The sequence below is a fragment of the Poecilia formosa genome, unplaced genomic scaffold, assembly GCF_000485575.1.
Source record: "Poecilia formosa unplaced genomic scaffold, Poecilia_formosa-5.1.2 Scaffold211, whole genome shotgun sequence".
Taxonomy (NCBI): Eukaryota; Metazoa; Chordata; class Actinopteri; order Cyprinodontiformes; family Poeciliidae; genus Poecilia; species Poecilia formosa.
In genome coordinates this window covers 343494-365157 of record NW_006800150.1, presented here as the reverse complement: position 1 = coordinate 365157, position 21664 = coordinate 343494, and the positions used below count along the sequence as shown (strand labels likewise).

At 39.6% G+C, this 21664-nt stretch overlaps 1 protein-coding gene across 5 annotated transcripts in view; it reads right to left on the bottom strand.

The window, feature by feature from the left end:
• The window catches only part of mxi1 (max interactor 1, dimerization protein), a 40560-nt gene extending 24846 nt beyond the window's left edge, over window positions 1–15714 (bottom strand). For 2 of the 5 annotated variants that reach the window (XM_007567616.2, XM_007567617.2), the window contains exons 1-3: window positions 15274–15714; window positions 12167–12269; window positions 3379–3408 (exon numbers count right to left, since the gene is read on the bottom strand). In XM_007567616.2, the coding sequence (XP_007567678.1) occupies window positions 3379–3408; window positions 12167–12269; window positions 15274–15499 (359 nt within the window). In that variant the 5' untranslated portion in view covers window positions 15500–15714. Of the gene's footprint in view, window positions 1–3378; window positions 3409–12166; window positions 12270–12381; window positions 12911–15273 lie in introns of those variants that run through there. The other 3 variants (XM_007567621.2, XM_007567618.2, XM_007567622.2) reach the window with 3 other exon arrangements.
• Window positions 15715–21664: the final 5950 nt, after the last annotated feature.

Genomic DNA, 21664 nt, shown 5'->3' with positions numbered 1-21664 from the left:
ACGTAGAACTTACAGCCAGGCACACGCTGTAGGGGAATTGGATTAGCTACTGGCAAAGAAAGAGGATTATAAATGTTTGACTTTAAATGTGCTTCTGAAAGATGGATTAACAATAGCCTTCTTATCCGTATTTTCTTTCCTCGTGGAAATATGAATTACTAAGCTGTAATATAATATTCACTGTGTTGAGTATATGGTGTCGTTGTGGGAATTGGCGAAGTGCCAAGCAAAAAGTCGCATCCATTCCTCATAGGCGTGACTGTTATTAAGTTTGGGCTTAATGACAGTAACATAATTGCTAATAACCTCTTTCAGACTGTAGCTTGGTGCTTTGTCAGCGATGATGGAAAACCTACAATGATTCTGCTTTCCTCCATCTACAGGCTTTGCCACGGCCTGTTCTGATTGGCAGAAGTGGTTACATTCCATAAATGGCCATCAAAGCACGGCGCACAACACAGATAAGCATCGAGAGTCTCCAAAACCGTCTCCGTACAGTGAACACACAAATGAGCCGACGCTATTATCGGAATGCATTTGTGTAGGCAGGAACACTGTAAAACACAGGCCTGCGCGGACGCTGCAATCTGCCAAGGCCAGTCAGTTCGAAAAGCCTGGCTTGTGCATGTGAGCAACAAAATGACACATCAACTCTCATCTATATTTAACCCACTAAATCTCCTTCCAGTGTTCTCATCCTTTCAGAGGAAGTTGCCAGGGAGTGTGGTGAGAGAAAGAAGAAAAGAAAAAAAAAAAAAAGCTGAGGTGATATCTAATTACTCTGAATTGATTCATCCTCCTACGTCTCTTCAATGCAACCCACACACTCTGACATAATGAAATACAAGTAAGGCTTGTTTCTGTTTGCAATAAATACTTTAGGTCTAGTTGCTCCTATTTATAGAGTCAAAGGGAACCCTTTACAGGTTGACTCTTGAAACCTGCAGTCACAGAGCGTAAACACCGTATGTGGGTGGCAATCTTGATCTGATTAGGGCTTTTCTTAGTTTCTTCAAAGGATAGGTGGGTAAAAAAAACAAAAGAAAAAGAAAAGAAAATTCACAAACCAGTATCTGAAAAGTCACTTCCTCACCCTGCAGATAGAAATCATTATGAGCGCCCAAGATAAGCTTTTTAGAACAACGTATAAGCTTGGAAACCACCTTACATTCATTACTTTAGATCAGAAGTTCCCAAACTGTGGGGCGTGCCCACTAGGGGGGGGCGCCGTGCCATTGCAGGGGGGGCGCGGGAGCCGTCTGGATGAAAAAAACAAAAAATGAATGCTGTATGCGCTGTGTTTTTACCTTAGAATGGCCAACTCTCTGTTATTCCTATGTCAATTTGATACAGTGGAGGCTTCTACACTTCCCATATCTGTGTCCTGTGTCACTTTTATCAGCAGTTAAAACTGTTTAATCCGTCGTTAACATGTCGTAACCTATTTTTCTGAACCGCCTTTAAATACAACATGAACGCTACGACACTCGCGCTGGGTTTACACCTGTGAAGGAGACCTGCTGCTGCTGCTGTGCGGAGCTACGTAGGTTTGTGTTAGAATCACGGCAGCAAAACGCAAATGTCAGGATTGGTGGTTTGTTTTGTTATTTTTGGAAGCCTGCTGCTTCCCACTTCCTCCACCAGATGCCGCCTAGGAGCAGAGCCCCTGGAGAAGCATGTGGTCGAACCCAGGGACACACCTGTGGCGCATTACCCAACTGAGGCTGGGGATATTTAAGAAGCGGCGAGCTGACACTTCCTTGCCTGAGTGTTTGTTTACCTCGGTAACAAATCGTTCCAGAGTAAGGCCCTCTGAGCTCTTCCCGAGATAATCGCCTCCTGTGTTTTTTCCTTTGTCAGGTTTACCTGGATCCCTCCGGGGTTTTTCTGAGAAAAGAGTTCCGTGGATCGTTTTCCCGGACCGCCACCAGCCGCCAGCTCGTTCCTCCACTCAGCCTGACCTACCTGTCCGCCCTCCAACGGTTCGTTGCCTCTCCACGCCACCCCTGGGTCTTTCTCTGCTTCCAAGAGAACTCCTGTCTGCTCCTAAGTAAGCCGTCTTCCCCCCTCAGTACAAATATTCATCCACCTCTCTGGATTCGCTGATGCTAACCGCTTACTCTCGTTGACAGTGGCTGTACTGGTTATCCCTCCCAGATTCCTGCTCCGTGTTTTTTCCCCAACCCTTTCCCCTTTCAATAAACTTCATTATTGTTTTTGCACACGCGTCTCCTGATTGTGTTCGTGCATGTGGGTGCGTAAACTGGAACCCAACATGACAGCAAAGAACTTTTCACAGTTTTTTCCCCAAACTAACCGACTGTTGAGTAAAGCTGTTGGATGCAGGTAATGTTAGCTAAAAGATTACTAGCTAGCTAATATCAATACAGCACCTTAAGCTTAACAAGTAGCCTGTAGGCTACTGATGTTGTTTATGTTCAGCTACGTACATTCATTTTGCCCCCCACCCAGTTCTTAGAGACAGGGAGTCTCTAAGAATCCTCTCTCTCCCCCTCACACGCGTCGTTCAACCAGACAGCCATTTGTAATCCATAGGGGGGGAGGGCCCCAGAAATCTTTTGGAAATCACTGGGGGGGGCGCAGGAGAAAAAGTTTGGGAACCACTGCTTTAGATAAAGAGTTGACTTTTCTGTCGCGCCAAGATTCTCTACCAATCTATAAAAACTTCAGCATGTGATAAAAAAAAAATAAAAATTATCGCAGGCTTTCAGTTTAGATTGTCTTGCATGTTTCTGACCACATGTCAAAGCCCTAAAATACGAAGTCAGGCAGCCTGGAGGGTACAGGCTTGCTGTACCCTCCAGGTAGCTTTCAAAATACAAACGGGGGAAAACATACATTAAACAGATTTTATTTAAAAACAGGGACAAATGTGAGTTTTTGAACAAAGAGCAAGAACTATACTTATACCAGGCCCAAAGGACATGAAAGTCAAACATATTTCGCATACAAAAAAATGAATAAATGTTTCTGGTACAGCTGCAAACAACAGCGATGGACGGCAAAGTCGCTTCTCTTTACCCGAAGGGGCTTCATATTTGCTTCAAAACACAAACTGATGGGATGATGGAAACGATTATTGTTGTTGTCCTGCTCATCACTACTTATTCCAAATCTTTGAGCTTATTCAGAGAGTGACAGAGAAAACAACACGAACTTCAGAAACCAAACCATTTTACTGTATGGAGGTGAATTCCTGGAAACTGTTTGGGAATGTGTTGGTGTTAGCTGAAGAGGAAGAGATTACTTTTAAAAAGTACCAAACTTGTTTTCTACCAAAGTGAAAGCGAAACCAATTGAACTTGTTTTCCCATAAAGGAAGGGTGTGCCAGCATGTGACTGGAATTGCCAACTCACCTGTTTTTTTCCAGTTCATTGTGTGTCGACCTGCAGAAAAAACATAAAGAAAGAAAACATAAGTGGAGAGTTCTACACAAGCAGAGAGTGAAATACAGACGGTACATTTTCTGAAAGAACCCAGTACAGTCCTGAACAAAATCTTAAGGGCAAGGGAGAAAGGAAGGGATAAAGTATTGACATTTTGCATGACAAGATTACAAGTGCAGCTTCAAAATGCAAAAAAGATAAAAACAGGATAAAAAAAAACAAGCCATTATGTCTTAGAACATGGGAGGCTGCTGAGCCAATGCTGTACAGGTTTGACACAATAGTAGTTATTTTATATTTCCTAAAAGATACACAGGGTCACAAAAAGTAAATGGCTCTGAGTGAGAGCATCCGGTGGGGTGTCTGTTATTTGTTCTGTTTCTTCCTACCATTTCTTCTTCTTCTATTCCGAGGCTCAACTTACAACCTCGTTACGATCCAGCAGCGCAAAGTGAAAACACTTGTGACTTTTCCCTCTGGTCTCAAGACTTTAATCAGGAAAGTATGCAAAAGAACAGCTAGTTGTAATCTGAGAATAGGTGTACGAGGTCGACAAACGCAGACTCAGATTTGGGACGGGAAAACTGGCCAAGACACTAATAAATCCAACATACAGGAGACCTTACATGAGCAAATATTAACATGACATCCAGGCATTCACTGCAGCATCATAAAGCCTCTCACTGAACAACGCACAACAGAGCTCTTTGAGGACGAGTGTGACATTGAAGGCACTTATGTTTCCTCTGAGTAGAGCAATACAGTGTGTGTGCATGTGGGCAGCTGTAAGCATGCGCGTACATACGCACACACAGCAGCATCCAGGGCTCAGTCCCCTGTTAATAATGCGAAGCGAATCAGCTGATGCCTGCGAGTGTCTTTGTATGGAAACAAACTGAAAGGAGTCCAGGCCTCCGCCTGATTCCTAAATGGCCAACTTCCCCCCGGACACACAAACTACACCCTGCCTCCTCTGAATGAGGCTCGGGTTCATGAATGCAGCATGACGTGTAGATTGATGCTGCAATTCATTCTCCAAATCCATTTTTTTTTCTTTTGTCTGATGATAGTATGTTTTTTTTTTGTTTGTTTTTTTTTTTACTTAGGTACACATAAACAAAACGGTAAGAACAGAAATAATACGTTGCCAGGAAGGAAGAAAAAAAATATCATATTCCTTAATTTCCTTTGGTCTTGGATGCTGCGCAGCTGGAAGAAATAATACTTTTTCTTTTTTTTTTTTACTTTTGTACACTTGTTATGATGCGTAACGGTGGCCACAAGGATTTGTTTTTACAACTGAGAGCAGCCTCATATAATCCCTGAACTATGACCCCAAATGCCAGAAGAGTTTAAAGCGAGGCTTTGTGGATGCAGGTAAGGACCAAAGAGCAGAAGAAGGAGAAGGAAGTTCAAACCATCTCTTCTAGGACTGGATCTATTGTGATTAATCGATTATAGCAATAATCACCACCAAATTTACTCATCGATTAATTGTCAACTGGAGTATACAGACTCTAAAAATGGCCATTTGCAGAAAGAACAACACAGTCAGCGCAGTAATTTAGACAAAACCGCACAAAGATATATACTTTTAGCATTTAAGAAGAAAACCTTCTTTGTCTGTAAATATGTTCAGTCGTACACTAAAGGACTGCTTCGTTTCCGCATTTTTTTTTCTTATTTATAAATGTAGTTTAATCGTTTTCTTATTTGTATCTTTTAATGCATCTCTAATGCTATGTTAAATGAAAAGCCTGCAAAATGTGCCAATATTTTTATCCAATTAATCAATTAATCATCAGAATATTCTATAGCATAATCAATTGCTAAAAAATAATCATTGGTTGCAGCCCTAATGTCTTCCATCCATCCATCCAACCATCCAATGGGCAAGGATTATATCCTCGACTCCGACGTCTCTCTGCCCGGCTTTCTAAACATACCGCCAGTCAGAGATTTAGAGAGGAGCGGCAAAAACAAATGAGGTGGATTAGTAGTGCTTGCAAACAACTGGTTGTGTCATCCAAGACTCGTTGCTGTGGAAATTGATTTGTTAGCATGTCGTGACAGTCATATAGCCACAGTATGTAGTTAGAAGCGTCTTCAGATTCACTGCAAGACTGACTGCTACTGGAGATCCTTCCTTCCCTCAGCATCACCATCCACAACGACTCATTGAAGGCACTTGGATGATATGAGGTGCAACAACATTTAATTTCTCTACAGGACAAATAAAGTATTTTGGATTTGAATTGAATTGAACTTTTTCCACTTCTCTTTCACGATTCTGGGCCAGGCACCCATCCGTACAGGTCAGGAAAGAGAAGCAGCCAAGAGACATTGTTGTAACTCAGGAGCAGCAGACATCTTGAAATTGTTGTCCTTCACAAATCGAGTCTGCATGGAAGCACGTCAAGAAGAAAACCAAAGAAAGGTTTCTGAAGCTGGTCAGAGTTCATGGGAAGAAAAATTCAGCTTGCGGCGAGGCCGCTGATAAGTCTCTGGATGTGCAAATCAGGTGGAAACACGCCTCGAAAGTCTTTCAGCCAAAAGTGCTTAAACACTAAGGCAGGACACTCAGATTTTTGTTTGCAAAATTATTTCACAAACCACAAATTGTTTTTTCTGAAATATAACGGTAATTCACTGCTTTGTGTTGGTCTTCTATCGCAGACAATCCCTCGAAACAAACATTGATGTTTGAGGCTGTAATATTACAAATATTTAACAAAAAAAAAGGTCAGAGTGAAATATTTTCCTTCTCTTTACAATAGGATAATAAGGCCTCTATAGTTACTATTGTGCTCAAGTGAAACAGACTGCACACGTCAACATTTACGACAAGTAAAAGGAGCGGCAACATACATTAGTCACTGATAAGCTGCTAATTGTTGTTTACCTGAAACTCTCTTAAGTACCTGAACTAAAGGTTTCCATTTGCATCAACAATATTTCAGTGGTCATGCTTGGAAACTCCCAACTACAAAACATTCAGTCAAACACATCAGAATCAAAAATAAATTAAGCTTGCCAAACGTTTTCAGAAAAATTCCACTTTTAAAAAGGGACCAGGTCTGCAGATGTGTGTATCTGTCAGTCCGCCAAACGGAAGATGAATGAATGAGTGTGTAATTTATTTATCTATTTATTTTTTCATCATTTGCGTCAATAGTTGTCAGCAGCATTTGGGTCGCTTAGTAGCCCTGATCCCCTTTTAGCAGGACAATTAAAACGTGTTTTTTCACAAAAAGAAATGTGTTTGTTTTCAGCTCATTATTGCTCTTTTAGGAATAAAGAGCAGTGTTTTCACAGGACATAAACACATTATGGGAGCAATTACAGCATGTCAAGGAGAGTAGCTTCCATTCTGTTAAAACATTCATCAAAACAGGACGCTTATGCAAACTGAAAATTATGTTAGAAATAACTTGTACGACGGAGCATTGGGGTCAGACTAAGAGTTTGTTTTTTCAATATTACGGGAACAAAATCATAGAACTGGTAAGACAAAGACATCATTTTGCTTGATAGTTATCAAGATCTGATTTGACCAGTTCATCTTGTTCATCATTGTTTCTTCCAAATAGACAGAGTGATTTGCACAATTGTTTCAATGTCCTACTGCTGATAATAATTTGATGCGTATGTGTTAAAAGATTAAATATGTCCAGTTTGTAAAACTGATACCAAAAATATAACTTTACAGGATGCTCAACTTTCCATATTTTAACTTCTTATTAGTTTTTGTGTTGGAGCTACTATAAAATTACTACTTCATTACGACTTTATTCTGGTAATACTAAAAGCTTTTTCTTATATTATTTAGTCTTTAGTGTCATACGACTTTTTCATTGTGTTATTTCAACTTAATTTCATAAAAGCTTGACTTTTGTGTATTCTGGTAACATTATGAATTTATTCTCTTATTATTACAACTTTTTTGTCATATTATAACGACTCTGTTCCCATAAAATCATTTTGTTTTGCCATACCACTTTATTCTTGCATTATTGCAACTTTATTCTGGTAGTATTGTGACTTAATTTTTGTACAATTCCGACTTTATTCTTGTATTATCATGACTGTATTCTCGTAAAATTATGAGTTTATTTCCTTGTGGCGTTTTTCCCTGAATATTATAACTTTTCTTGTAATTTAGTTTTATTGTTTCTCAGTCTGGCCCTAATACTCCAACCGTAAGTATCCACTGCAAAAATCTAATTACGTAACTTTAGTCACTCGTGTGTGACCAACCAGTCCTGACACAAACCCCAAAAATCATAAAACACGGACGGCCACAGCATATCTTCGTGTGGCCTCTTACTTAAAGAAAAACAATCAAAGTTAGATTACTTTCTCACAGGGATTTATAATCAGAAACCATTTTCCTTGCATCCTGACTGACAATATCTGAATCTCCAGCGCAGGACAACAAAAGCAGCAGAGATTATGAAGTGGCTCAAGGCCAGACATAACAGCACCAGGCGTCCTCCTGCGGTCTTGTAAGTGTGCGTGCATGTGTGCGGGTGCGCACGCCCGCAGAGTGGGTCAGCGAGATAAAGCATCCCTGCTATAAACGGCAGGCGAGAGAGGACAGAGTCAGATAAGCCTGTGGCTTTAAGCCTCAACCCGCTACCGAGGAGGCAGCTGCAAACTGGAGAGCAAACGAAACATGCACGATGAGTTTGAATTTTAAGGTACGTTTTGGAAAGAACATTTAGAGCTGCAGCTCACAATCACTTGAGTAATCAGTTACTCTGACGCTTAATCGAGTCGTCGAATAAGAAAAATGACGCATTCTGCTGATTTTTCATTTACCACTTAAGCATAGTTTTTATAGAATTTTACAACTATGTAAGAAATTCAGACAAGTAAATCACTCAATTCCTTTTTTTAAATGAGAAAATAAACATTTTAATGCTTAAAATGTGACATCATAGCATGCCTTTAGCATGTGCTTGATTATTTGTAGCAAAGGATGCAACTAGAGCTAAATAAATATAAAATAAATACTTAAATAAGTCCTTTCTACATCACTTAACACCAATACAGAGTAGGGCTGTTCTATTTTTTTCAATTAACGAATTAATAAGACAATTTTACGGAACGTGAACCAGGTGCAGCTTAAACTAGGGCACTCGAGGAGTTTTAGGTAGAAAATATATACAGACAAATGTTGTTGTTTTTTTTATCTTAAATGCAAAATTTATACATTTTTGTACAAGTACTGCTCTGATCGTGTTGTTTTTCTCAGCAAATTGCCTTTTTTTGAGTATGTATGCTCCAGCTGACGATTAATCGATTGCTAAATCAGTTGACGATTATTTCAATAATCGATTCATCGCAACCGTTTCCGCCCTAAAGTGTACGCTATCAACCTCTCCAAGAGGACAACCTAACCTTACTACTGCTTTAGGGGAGGAAGAAACAATACTTTGAAGAATGAGGTGTAGCTATATTATGAAGGTCCATCACAGCTACAGGTCATCAGTGAAATAAACATACATTGTCTTTGCTATTTATATACAAAACAGCCCTGATGAGTCAGGTCAAGGACAAAGGGCATTTCCACTGTCCTTCTGTTGACACGTGCAGGCTGTGAATGATCTATCAAGTGTTAAAAGAGCGTCCACACGAAGGTCAGGGGATGAGTTTTCAGGGCGCAGCATTGCGTCCTAACAAGGTGAGCAAGTGTTACTCCCTCTATCCGTCAACAGTCATGAAATTATGGTTCGCTTGCAGAGACAATCCCAATTCAATTCAATGGGAGGCGCTTCCGCAGTTTGAAGTCAGGCTTAGATGATTAATCAAACTAATTGTGATTGATCGAATATTGAAATAATCATCAACTAATTCAGTAATCGAATGTTACCTGGAGAGTACAGACTCTAAAAGAGGCCATTTGCTGAGAGAAAAACACAGTCAGAGCAGTAATTAAGTCGGAACTGTGCAAGTCTTTCATTTACGATGCAAACATTTAAGCTAGAAGTCCTCGAGCTTCACCTGGATCAAACTGTGTAAAATAAAAAATCTCCTTTTTGCTATCCATTTATTATTGCAAAAGATGATCAACAGATTGGTAGGCAGTATTTTTTAGCTGCAGATACATCCTTTGCTACAAATGATCAAGCAATCGTTAAAAGAAATTGCATTTCAGGCAATAACATTTTTATCTTCTCATCTAAAAAGGTAATTGAATTGTTTGCTTATTTGCATTTTTTGTGTATTTCTAATATTGTGTAAAAAAGCTTAAGGGGTTAAGTGAAAATCCTGCAGAATGTGCCACTTTTTTTTTTTATCCGATTAATCGATTAATCGCCAGAATTGATTACTAAAATAATTGTAATCTGCAGCCTCTTTGTGGAACTCAAGACAGGAATAAAGTGAGCTCCATCCCAATATGCAGCTCTAAATGGTATTAGGTAGAAAGCCTGTTGATCTAGAGTGACCTATGAAAATATTTTCACGGAGAATATTTTATAGAGTATTCCTCGCTTTGCACAACACCATTTTTGCTTGGTACTGATATTTTATTTCCACCAACAGCTGATTTTGTCACTTCATCACAATCGCTCCAAATAAATACAACTTAAAGGGCAAATTGTGTTGAGGCATTCCTACATATGTCTGGGTTTGTTTGTTTTTTTCATCCCGAGCGCCATAAATAGGGCCGCCGACTTCTGATCATGACTGTTGCCATGCAGAGCGAGGCAGCATTCAGCGCTCGTGACGAGTAACGTGCAGCTCCTGTTTGTGGCCCCGTTCTCACGTCAATATTAAAAGGCTCAGAAGGCAATCGGAGGGGGGAGCTCGTGTTTGATGTGGGACTGTTAATGGGCAGCGTTATGTATGTATGTAAGCAGGAGGAGAGGATGTAATGCCAGCAGGAGAGGAGGTAGTGGAGGCGGGAGTTGACATGGAAGATCCATTTCTGCATCCAACTACAGGTTCATGTCTTGGAGTGGAGAAGAGGCTTATGTTGGAACTAGGCATGAGTTACGCTGACAGCTTAAGGTCGTTTTAATGAAGCATTGTTTTCTCTTTCTGCCTCGAACATCCTCAGCGATGCCCCTCCCCTATATGTTTCTGCACACAGCATATTAGCTAGCTGAAAGAAAGCAATTAACCCTTCCCAACAAGAAAAATCTGGGAATTTTCCCCTAAAGCTAACACCATAAGTAGCAACACTATGTCAGTGGTGAGTAGATGGTAATTAACAGCTAACATTCGCATTAGCTTGACAGCAGGGCATAATTACAATTAGAATGACAGTAAATGAATGTCACCAGAGCTTACTAAAAGTGAGCAATATGTGATATTATTTAGCAGTGATTGCAATAATAATTTGCTTTTATGATTAATTAGTTTATAATTTTTTGTTTTATTTTTTTATTTTTATTTTTTTGACAGGATGAACCAATCAGGTTTTATGTAGCTGATACTGATTTAGGGTTTGTTTGTTTTTTTTTTTTTTAGGTCTGACTCAGTTCTCTTTTTTTTTTCTTCCACTTTTCAAGATATATGAAAGAAAAACAGTTTGGCAGGTTAGACAAAGTCAGTAGTTTCTAATACAACTAAAAACAAATGAGTTAAGACTATTCCTGCTACTGTAAATGAGTTTATGAGTATGTGATTTTTATTGGCCATAAAGAAATAAAGAACTGTTTTTGCTGATTTGTCACTATTCAAAATCATGATCAGGGGAAAACTGCCTGATTCCAATCATTGGCCGACTGACTGATAAGATTTCTATAACCACAAGGGCTCCACATGGTTCAGTGTTAGAGCAGGCGCACCATATACAGAGGTTACACAGTCCTATGTCCAGGTAAGGTAAGGTAATTTTATTTATATAGCCCATTTTCAGCAACAAGGCAATTCAAAGTGCTTGTTTCAGATCGATTTTTTACATGTCTTCCCCTTTCTCTCTCTGCCCTTCTTCCTGCCTTTCTACTGTTGAATAAAGGCCACTAGTGCCCCAGAAACCAAAGAAAAACTAACAACAAAAAAAAGAAAAAGATTTTCATACCATATCAATCACAAACTGACCCCTGCTCAGTAAGAACCTTACTGGGAATCTTACCTATAAAAAGTCAAGGGCAGGACAGTTTCGGAGAAACCAGAAGTTTCTCAGGCTCTAGGTATAATATTCTTTGTAATAAGTGCATTAAATTCATTCATTATTATTACATTCAATTATTATAGCTGCAACTGTTGCTATGTTGTTATACTTTTGCAGCAGTGCATATTAGTGGTGCTTTCTTGCTTTATTTTTAAACTGAATGTTATCATACTTTAAGGATTACGCCTATATAATTAAGAATGTATGTGGTGGCTGTACAGAGTGGTTGGATCTAAGGTTACGTTTTCCTTGTTAGTCCTTCACAAGCAAATCTCGTGACAATAAAGAAACTTAAGGCGAAAGAGAAAGTAAGAACGTTAGGTAATCTACCAAACATGTATGAGCACTAATATAAATACAAGAAAAATACACAAAAGTCCTTTTAAAATGATGACTGAAGATTTAGACATTATTCAAAGTAACGCTGCAATATTGTTACTTCTGAACTCACTTTTAGCAAGATCTCTAATCTGGATCAGGAAGTCAGTTTGACAATCAGCTGATGAAACGCTGCTTACATCACACGTGCCTTCCTATGAATAATGAATCACTCTACACTTATTTTGCGCTACCAGAAGGGGAAAAAAAAGAAGAAAAAAAAAAAACAAAAGCCGACAGAGATGATATTCTTACCTGTTGTGGTTGCTACTGAACTTTTTATTTCGGAACTTCCTCTGCCTCTGGTAGTTTGTGCTCTGGTTTAAAGGGAAGGTCGAAGCATATCCATGTTCGCACTCTGAGGACAGAAAACCAACGGTTATAACTGACAGCCGCGGCTCTACACACACAGAAACCTGCTCTCCATACACTTTTTTACAGACAGTTTAAAATATATCAACACATGTCACCTCTTTCTCTTCTTTCTATGTACTCCGCTGCCTCCAATAACCGCTGGATATTTATTAGCTGGACATCGGTCATTCTTCCCTGAGGCTGTCTGCCGTTAACGTTGAACTTCGCAAACGGCAGGAACGCTCGGTCGCTTTTTAAAATGTATTTATTTACGGAAGACAGTACTGCATCTAATGGATCTGGATGAAAAAAATACACCTTACTGACCTATAGAGAGCTTTTCTTAAGAGCTCTAATAAAAATGATGGTACAAAAAGTCCAATCTTTCCGAGCTAGCAAACTACTACTAACAACCCTCAGTTTTTTAAATCTTGTTAGAAAATGTTAGTACCCGTGTATCAAAGGAATATTGTTTCTAGAAAACAGGATATCATTTTTTGTTTTTTTTTACAAAAAGAGATGTGAATAGAAAAGTGTCCCTAAATGAGCCAGAACCCAGCAAAGCGTCTGCTGCTCGTTTCTTCTCCTCTCCTGTTTGTTTACCTAGCCGCTCAGCTGGGAGGCGGGAACTAAGGAGGGGCTTGAGTGAGGTAGGCTGGTTTAAACGCGGTGTAGTCTGGGACATTGAGTATTTTAGTGCATTTGCTTTAAGCTATCATTTGAAGTTACAAGTCGGACTTTTTCGGAGTAAAATGAACAAAATGTATTTAGATATATTTTTATCACATTTATAATAAAAAAATATATCTGAACTATTTTTTTTTATTATAAATTGATAGTACAAATTGAGATAAGGGGTAGGATTAAATAAGCATTCACTTCTACCTACTCTTTTCTCAAACACAAAAGTAGTAGTAGTGCACATGTTACTACTTTACCATACCATACCAACTTTATTTATAAAGCACTTTAAAACAACCACAGCTGATACAAAGTGCTGTACATTAAAACACAACATAACAATAAAAAAAATACTAGATTTCTTTTAACCCGTTTGAAATAAATGAATAGAAAATGAATTTAGATGCTTCATCATGTTCTGTTGTAAATCACAATTTCACTAAGATAAAATTTATGAACAAGATTTTAAAGAACAGTATGGAGCACCAAAAGTGACAAATTCTGATAAACAAATGGATGTTGCACATAAAAATAACATTGGAGATACATGCATTAAAATATTTTAGGGGATTTATCATAAATGCATTTAATGTGTGAATTTATTAATGAAAAATGAAAAATATGGTAGTTATAATTGAAATCTTCTTATGGTACCAAATTATTAATTTTTTTATGACTCTCAGTCATGTGCTACAGCACATCATAAAATAATTTGCAATGAGGAGGTGTGAGCGTTGATGAGATTATTAAAGACAACACAATAAATCAGATGTTAGGATACCCTATTCTTTGCCTAAGCTATAAACTACATTTCAATTCTGACATTTATTTATGTGTTTTCTTAAATACACATATTAAATTATAGATTATTTATTTTTAATATCACCACTTGTTATAAATTATATCACGGAACATGTATTACATAACGTTATTTACTGGATTTTGGCTCTTTGGCATGCTACACCTTTGGATATGAAAGTTTGCTTTTGGAAGGGTTAATGTTATCTTATTTATCTAAAAAAAAATATTTACAACAAATATCAAATCAAAGAGAAAAACTGATCATGGTGGGTTGTTGCATTAGTAATAAACGATATCTACAGAAAAGCCTACATAATAGCATGAGTTATGACTGAGTAATGAGGATTAAAAGACAAAGAACTCTAAGTCCCAGACTTCACCGGGGCGGTGGGAGTGTTTTTCTCGGCTTAAGCCAGGCCCAGCAACACGTGACATCATAGACGAGCACAAGCCTGATTGGCGGACGACTTTGACGGACGTGGAGGGCTTAACCCGCAGCTGACCAACCGCGGCAGAGATTTGCGCCATGTGGAAGGCACTGCGACACGCCCCCAAATAGCAGGAAGCAAACAATTGAGAGAAGAGCTGTCTCCAGCGAGGTGATGAAAATTCCCACGTTACAACTAGGGGAAAAAGTGCCTTCTCATGCGCGCAGCCCTGGAATTATTAATATTTCTGCGCTGAACGCAAAGCAACTCTTGCAGAGTCACGTTAAAATGCAAAGGCATGTCCAACAAATCATGCCCGATTATAAGGACATATTATATTTTACCTTATGCATTGTTCATACTGTAGTATTATTATTTAATTAAACGCCACCAGATTACTATCACAAAGGCCTGAGTCTTCGTGCATACCGAGATTTTCCGTCTGCAGAAAGTCTCATAACTTATTTATAGTTGCATAAACGCTTCCGAGATGGGGAATCTGACACGTCAAACCCAGAATTACACGTACCTTAAAACTCACTTGCGTTCACTGTGTATTAAACTAAAAAAACAAAAAACAATTCTGTTTTTGCCATATATGGCCCCCTATAGAGTCTGCGGGGGCACAATGACATCATCCTAAACCGAGCCCCGGAGGACGCCGCAATGTGATCAGATTTTATTAGAACATTCATACACACCTAAACATAATCGAGGTCTATGTTGTACTTTAGCTGTGCTGCAGGGAAAATTACTGATCCCTGTTTTTTCAGAGTTGCAGAGGCACGCAGCGACGATGCCTGCTGCGGATAACACACAGAAACAGTCTAAACATGAATCAAAGCACGCATTTTTTTCTCTCTCTCCTCAACCCCCCTCTTTTCCTAACGCAAAGATTAAATCGCACGTATTGCCCGTGCAAACCTGCCCCAGGCTGTGCTTATTGCAGACAGTGGTGCACGAGTTGCATGAACTCAGCCCTTTGTTGTCTGAGACTGTTGACAATGAGGTGATTTTTTTTGTCCTCCTGAAATTCAGATGAACAATGTAAAGGCAGGGATTAAAAAAAATAAAAAATAGCAGCAGATTTCAACTCACTTCCGTCCTTGCGCTCGGCGCTCTCCACAATCCTGGCAGCATCCAGTAGCATCTGAACGTTTTTCAGGAAAGTGATCTGCTCCATGTGGGAGTCTTTGGAGTTGAAGACGTCATTGAAAGCGCAGCTGGACATGTCGAAATCTTGCTGATCCAAGAGGGATGCTTCCGAATCAAAGAAGAAGTCGTCACTCTTCAAACTTCGTCTTTGCCTCTCAGTTTTGGCCATTTTTTCCCCCTTATCTTCTTCTTCTCCTTTTTTTCTTTCTTTCCTCTCTCTGGAGTTTTAGCGCTTTCTAACGACGTGCAGAGCGCTGAAAGGAGTGCGGTGCGGCAGCAGGAAGCAGTTGGGGTTGCTCTTGTTAGATGGTTTCTCGTTTCTTTCTTTCTGTTTTTTATGAATGCAGGGTGTTTAATGTGGCCAATGTCAGTGGATGCTGGTGCATGGGAAAGAGGAGGAGGGCGGCCCCTCGGTGTCTGAGGAGTCCGCATGGTCCCTGTGCCCGGCCTCTGGAATTGTCTGTGACTTTTTTTTTTTTTTTTAAAAGCAAATTTTCAATACTGTAAAATAATAATAGTATGGAACAAGTCTGGATATATTAACGTCAGGTCAACAGTTACAGTGACAAAAGTGAATTATTGACCTGCCTGCTATTTAGTTTATAGCAACAAGAAACTACCTTAATAACAAGTCAGTTTAGTTTAGTAGCTTTTGTGGTTATTTTGGTTGCATGGAAGAAATTAGCACATTTTATTGTCCCAACCCCCTGAAGCTTTTAACATTTTTGCTACATTGCAACCACCATACAAAAGGAAGGACTTTACAGTTTGAGGGAAAAGTGTGAATTTAAAATGTTAAAATTCTGAACCACAAGAAAAACCTTTGTATGTGAGTGGGTGGGAGGAAGCTGTGGAATGGCTTAAGCATCCAAACAGTTTAAAATATCATTTGAGGTCATCACTGCGTACCAAGTTGAGAAATAATTAGTACCATTACAGCTATCAATCCTATTATTGCTACTTAATAAAGTTGTCGACTATTACAACAACATTATGGTGTTGTAATATAAAGAGAATTTTAACATGTTAAAAATTATATTTACAGACTCGCCGACTCATTTCCTTGAGACTTTAATGAACAAAAGAAGCTAAAGCACACATTTAAAAGATTCCCAATTTACACTTATTTTCTATGAACTATCAAAATGGCAAAACAGTAATTAAGAAGAAAAAACTTCTTTACGTGTTTTAGGAAAATTTTTTTTTTACTCCACAAAACATTTGTACAGAAAATAAATGTCAGATAAGTTTTAAATTTCAGTGTGAAATTATCCAGTGCAATAAAAGATTATTGTATTTTTAAATAATAATAATAATTAAAAAAAAAAAAGATTTCTACTAGAGGCGCCAGTGAATGCAAAGGGCCCTGTGTATAACATCATTTATTGCTTTCTGATTTATAATAAAATTCCTCATATGAGCCTTTCTTACCTTACATATACATAAAACCACATACTTACGTTTATATTTACATGTGTCGTTTGGAGCACATGCAAACAACACGTGGCCGGTTGGATGTGAGATGAGATAAATCTGCTTTGATGGGTTGGAAGACTATTTTATTGTATATTTCTATGGATCATATTTGAACAACAAGCTGCAGGACTGGTGGAACAAACATGTAGTGTATGTGTAGACTGAGGGCAGAGGTTATGCCTGTATTTTCTTTTCTTCTCATCATTAGTGTCGGTACCGGTACTTGGTCTTTTTGTGTTTTTGAAACACATAATGCCAAACCTGACATGACTAGTCCAGACAAAAGACTAGGTCCTGACAGAGGAGCACAAAGACGTCACTGTAGCATCAGATGCACCTGCATCCGACGAAAAAAAAAAAGACAAAAATGTCACTCAGAGGTGCGTTTGTTTTCCTTGATCTCGTGCCATTTCCAGTAGACCTTTTGATGGGTTGCCGCATTGGGGTCCGTTTTGACACAGAACACGTTGAGGCACAGCCCTGTGTTAAGTCCTGACAAGCCACCCTAACCACCTCCCCACCCACTTCAACCCGCCCTCCTACCCCTGCTCTCCTTTGCCACTTCAAAGGGGCTGGCAGCGGCACATATTCGTTTGATGTAAAGTTCACAGAAGCAGAAACTTTCAAGTCCAGCGCGCGCACGGGGGGAATCTCTGAAGGTCTCTCCTTCTCCTGCCCCTTCACCTCCAAAGCCTCAGTGAGGGGCAACTGTGGAGGAAGGAAACCCCCTTGAGTTCTTGGCCTATTTTAGACTGCAAAACCTGCTAGCACCCGCTCACGTCCAAATCGGAGGATTTTGATGAGCGGTCTCTCTAGGATTTCAACCCAAACATCCCTGCTTAGATCACAAGGCACCATTAGAAAGCTCAAGTATCTTAAGTGGTAAGTGCGAGGTGTGACGAACTCTGAAAATTTGATTACAGTATTTACGATCAAGTCTGAGAGCCACGAGGCAGGAGAATTAAGGAACTCTGCACAACACGAGTCACGTGTCCCAGAGGGCAAACACTGGCAACAGTGGGAAAGTAAAGATTTATGACAGACCACTGCTTCAGGGAGGCATGTCCTACAGGCACAAAGTGAAGTCAAACCCTTCCTCTTCACCAGAATCACTCAGATTAAAGGCCACTCCGTGATCCTTTTCTTTGAAGGCAGTGCTCGTGTCAAACTGTAGTGAAACAGCTTCAAAATCAACAGGAAAGACAAGTGCAGAGGTCAAACACTCATAAGAAGAAAGAGTTCTTTCAACTTCTGCGAACATCAGCTTATTGGTTTCAGAAGGAGGGAAATAGATAAACAAATGCCAATGTCAGCCAAAGAAGAATGAAATGGCCGCTCAATGAGAACACTTATTACTCAGTGCCTTGCAATAGCCGGAGGCACAAAGTAAAGCAATGCCCAATAATACCACTCCAGAGTCCAAGCTGGTGCCTGAGTTTTATACTGGCATGGAGTCTTTGTGCTTGGAACTTACTTGTCCGTCTTCTTCATGCGTTTGTTCTTCCTCCCACAGTCAAAAAACATGACTGTGAAGTTTATAGGTCCCTCCAAATTAGGTGTGAGTGTTTACGTGCATGTTGCTTTGTCCTTTGTGTCTCTGTCATGGACTGTCAAGATGTCGATGGTGTACCTTAAAACTTTAAGCAGATGTAGTCGAAAGGATTCATAAAAGGCTTTACATATCCCAAAGGAAAATCAAATATTGTATCAGAAAAGGTTCTTCAAAAAGTTATTGTTGATGCTGATGGCTGGGACCAGAGAGGATTTGCAGTAGATCTGGTCTGTATTACAACCAGTCTGAAGTAGTCTAAAGACTCTCTGTTGTTATAAAGCAACGACCCAAACATCCCTGCTTAGGAATGTTTGGGTCACAAGGCACCATTAGAAAGCTCAAGTGTCTTAGTTGGTAAAAGCGAGGTGTGCTAAGGGTTGTCGGTGGTTTTCTTGATTTTAGGAAGGATCCTTCTTTGCACTAACATTTCCTGTTCACCTCCTCCACCCAATGCTCCCTAGAGTGCAGCGTCATGGTTAAAATTGCCACTTCAAAATAGTTTTTAGTTATCTGTGCAACCAATGGAGACTTGTTCAGCCGAACTGAAAAACTGAGTTGAATGAAAAGTCTATACATGTTTGTTTAAATTTGTTGGGCAAACTTTCTAATTTAATTTCCAGAGTAAATTAAAAGTTGCTTGCAAAGTGAGAACATTCATTATGTAAATTGCCCCAGTTCTTGTTTTGCAGAGGCGATTTTGCGTCATCTCTGAGTCAGCTCCATCCTCTGAGCAAGCAGAGGTCACATTAGTACGCAACAAAATGAAACTCTCAAATCTTTCAGAGACAGTAGCACACAAACAGTAGATGCATTGCCACAATAAAACACTTTCATATAATAGTTCTCTATCACCCACTATTGCTTTCCCGGAAAACTAGCTGACATTTTCGTGAATGTCACCAATTTACATCATCCTCGCAGGACCACTTTAGCTGGAGCGTGTTCACAGGTAATTACGCAACAACCACAGAGAGAGATCCGGCACTCAGGGTGCGAGTGGGTGTGGAAAGGGAAACAAAACAATAACAGATAGGATGGACTGACCCAAAGACAAAAAAAAAATAAAAATATTGAAAAGAAAAGAAGAAAAAAGAAAAGCAAAGTTGAATATGAAATTCGCTGAAACTTTTCCCGACTTAATGTACTCGCAATCGAATGATTAAAGTATAGACATGTATTGGAATGACCAGATCAGATCTAGATCCAGTATGTTATAGGCTTGAAAATTGATTTCCACAGACACCCTCAATCCAGTCTGGCTGAGTTAGGAAACCTTTCAGAAGTTTCTACATAGTAATTATATAGGCTGGGTTGGATACAAATGAAAACCACTTAGTTCCACTTCACAATCATGCATTAATCTGTGTTGGTCTATTTCATAGCTTCCAATGAAACAATAATAACTTTGCCTTTGCTATGTGGAAAAAGTTCAAGGTGCAGACCAAATCCGTAAAGTAGAATTTCAAAAAGCCCATTTCATTTTAGGAACTTTAGCGAAACAATATTATGCAGATTAATTAAACACAGTTGGATGTTTGGAAACCTTTCTTTCTGTTAATTATGATAATTTTCCACTTGCACCTAAATGAAAACTTTTGAAGGACATTGTAATTGTCTTTGAAAAGACAATTACAAACCACGTAACAATATGGTTTTATAAGAATCAACACAACATTTTGAAGGCGGTTCTAGGGAAGGACTGACCCAAATGACCTCAAAGTTTCTCTTTGTGTCCCCCACATGTGGTCAGCAGCGACACCGAAAGACACCGATTGTTCACCTCCGTGTCCTGTTCTCATCAGGAACAATAGGTATTTGCTCTCCATGGGAGGCTAGGCCCACAGCACACACAAACACTAAACACAAGTCCTGTCGTTTTCCGTCAACGGATCAATTACTGTAATTGATGGCTTACATGTGAACCTGCCACTGTGGTTGTTTACGTTGACACGTACAAATCCACAAATCCTTGGTTTGATTGCCCTGCTCCAACCCTCCTCCTGCCCCCCCCACTAAATTTATGTGTTTCAGCTTGCTCTTCTTTACAAAACCGACTCCACAAACAGACACAGAGACAGCACAGGTGCTAGTTTTTAATTGGTGCCTGCTTAAAACAACATCAATCAGTCAGAATGTGGGAGGAAAATAATTGTGGGAAAGTGCCAAGGTATTCTTTTCTTTCCAGTCAGAGCTTCTTCTGTTGACCCTGTGTTGACACTGCGGGCTGTGCTACTGTCAGGGCACCCGTTTTCCCAAGGGCCACACGCTGTGTGGGTCCCTGCTTTGTCAGGGCTTTCTGGCCGCGATACGAATCTGTCTTCCATCAAGATTACAGCCAAGCTTTTCTTTTGTTTGGCACAAACTGGGGGAAATGCTCTCTGGGTACTATCTCCACTCCAGGATATTCTGCAGCCTTTCCCTGTGATACGGGATCAAAACAACACATTATACAGCTGCACCACACCCTGTTTTCTCAAATCAGCAATGCTGATGCAGCTACGACTGCGACGCGCCGTCTCATTTCTCACTTCCTGCCTCAGCAACCTCCCCAGAGCATAGTTCCACCATTCTTTGAATCACTCCACTCCAGTGTCCCCTCCAACAAATATCCTGAAGAAAAGACATAAACCTTAAACCTGTTGCCCCTCCCCAGGGTAATTGCCTTTTGGCTCTTAGTGACCATTGTTTTCCCTTGTTCCCAGGGACTGACATCTGGTGACAATGGCTAAACTGGGATAGAGGAACACGTACGTAGAGAAATGGATGCATAGAGAGCAGGGGGAAAGTATTCAGCCCCTAACAGAGATTTCTTTTTCTGTTTTTACTTCCTGACCTTGCTTTTAAACAAAAGATAATGGGAGTAAAAGTTTTCAAAAAGTGTTGTTGTTAATAAAAGTGGGGAAAAAAGCAGTCACAAGCAACCCAATTTAAAAAATCATAAAATACTTTCAGCATTTTTATCCATGTGTGGAATCTAGAATTACTTAAATGAGCCTGTTTGGCAACAGGAAATATGCTGAAAGGTTTCAAAAAAGAGATGATTGGTGACTCATCCAGGTGAAGAAGGAACCTGAGTCACCGAAGGTCTCACTTGCCCCAGTTATAGGTAAGTGTTTAAGATTTGACAATAAGAAAAATGCTCACCAATAATGGCATCCCCTGCATTAAACATCTTGTTAATTCACGAAATCTTCAGGAAAATATTCAATGGACTGACGAGACCAAACCTTTTTAAAGGTGTTCATCCTGCTGCACATTTCATTTCAGAAAAAAACAGCATCATGACGTGGTAGTGGCAGTGTGATG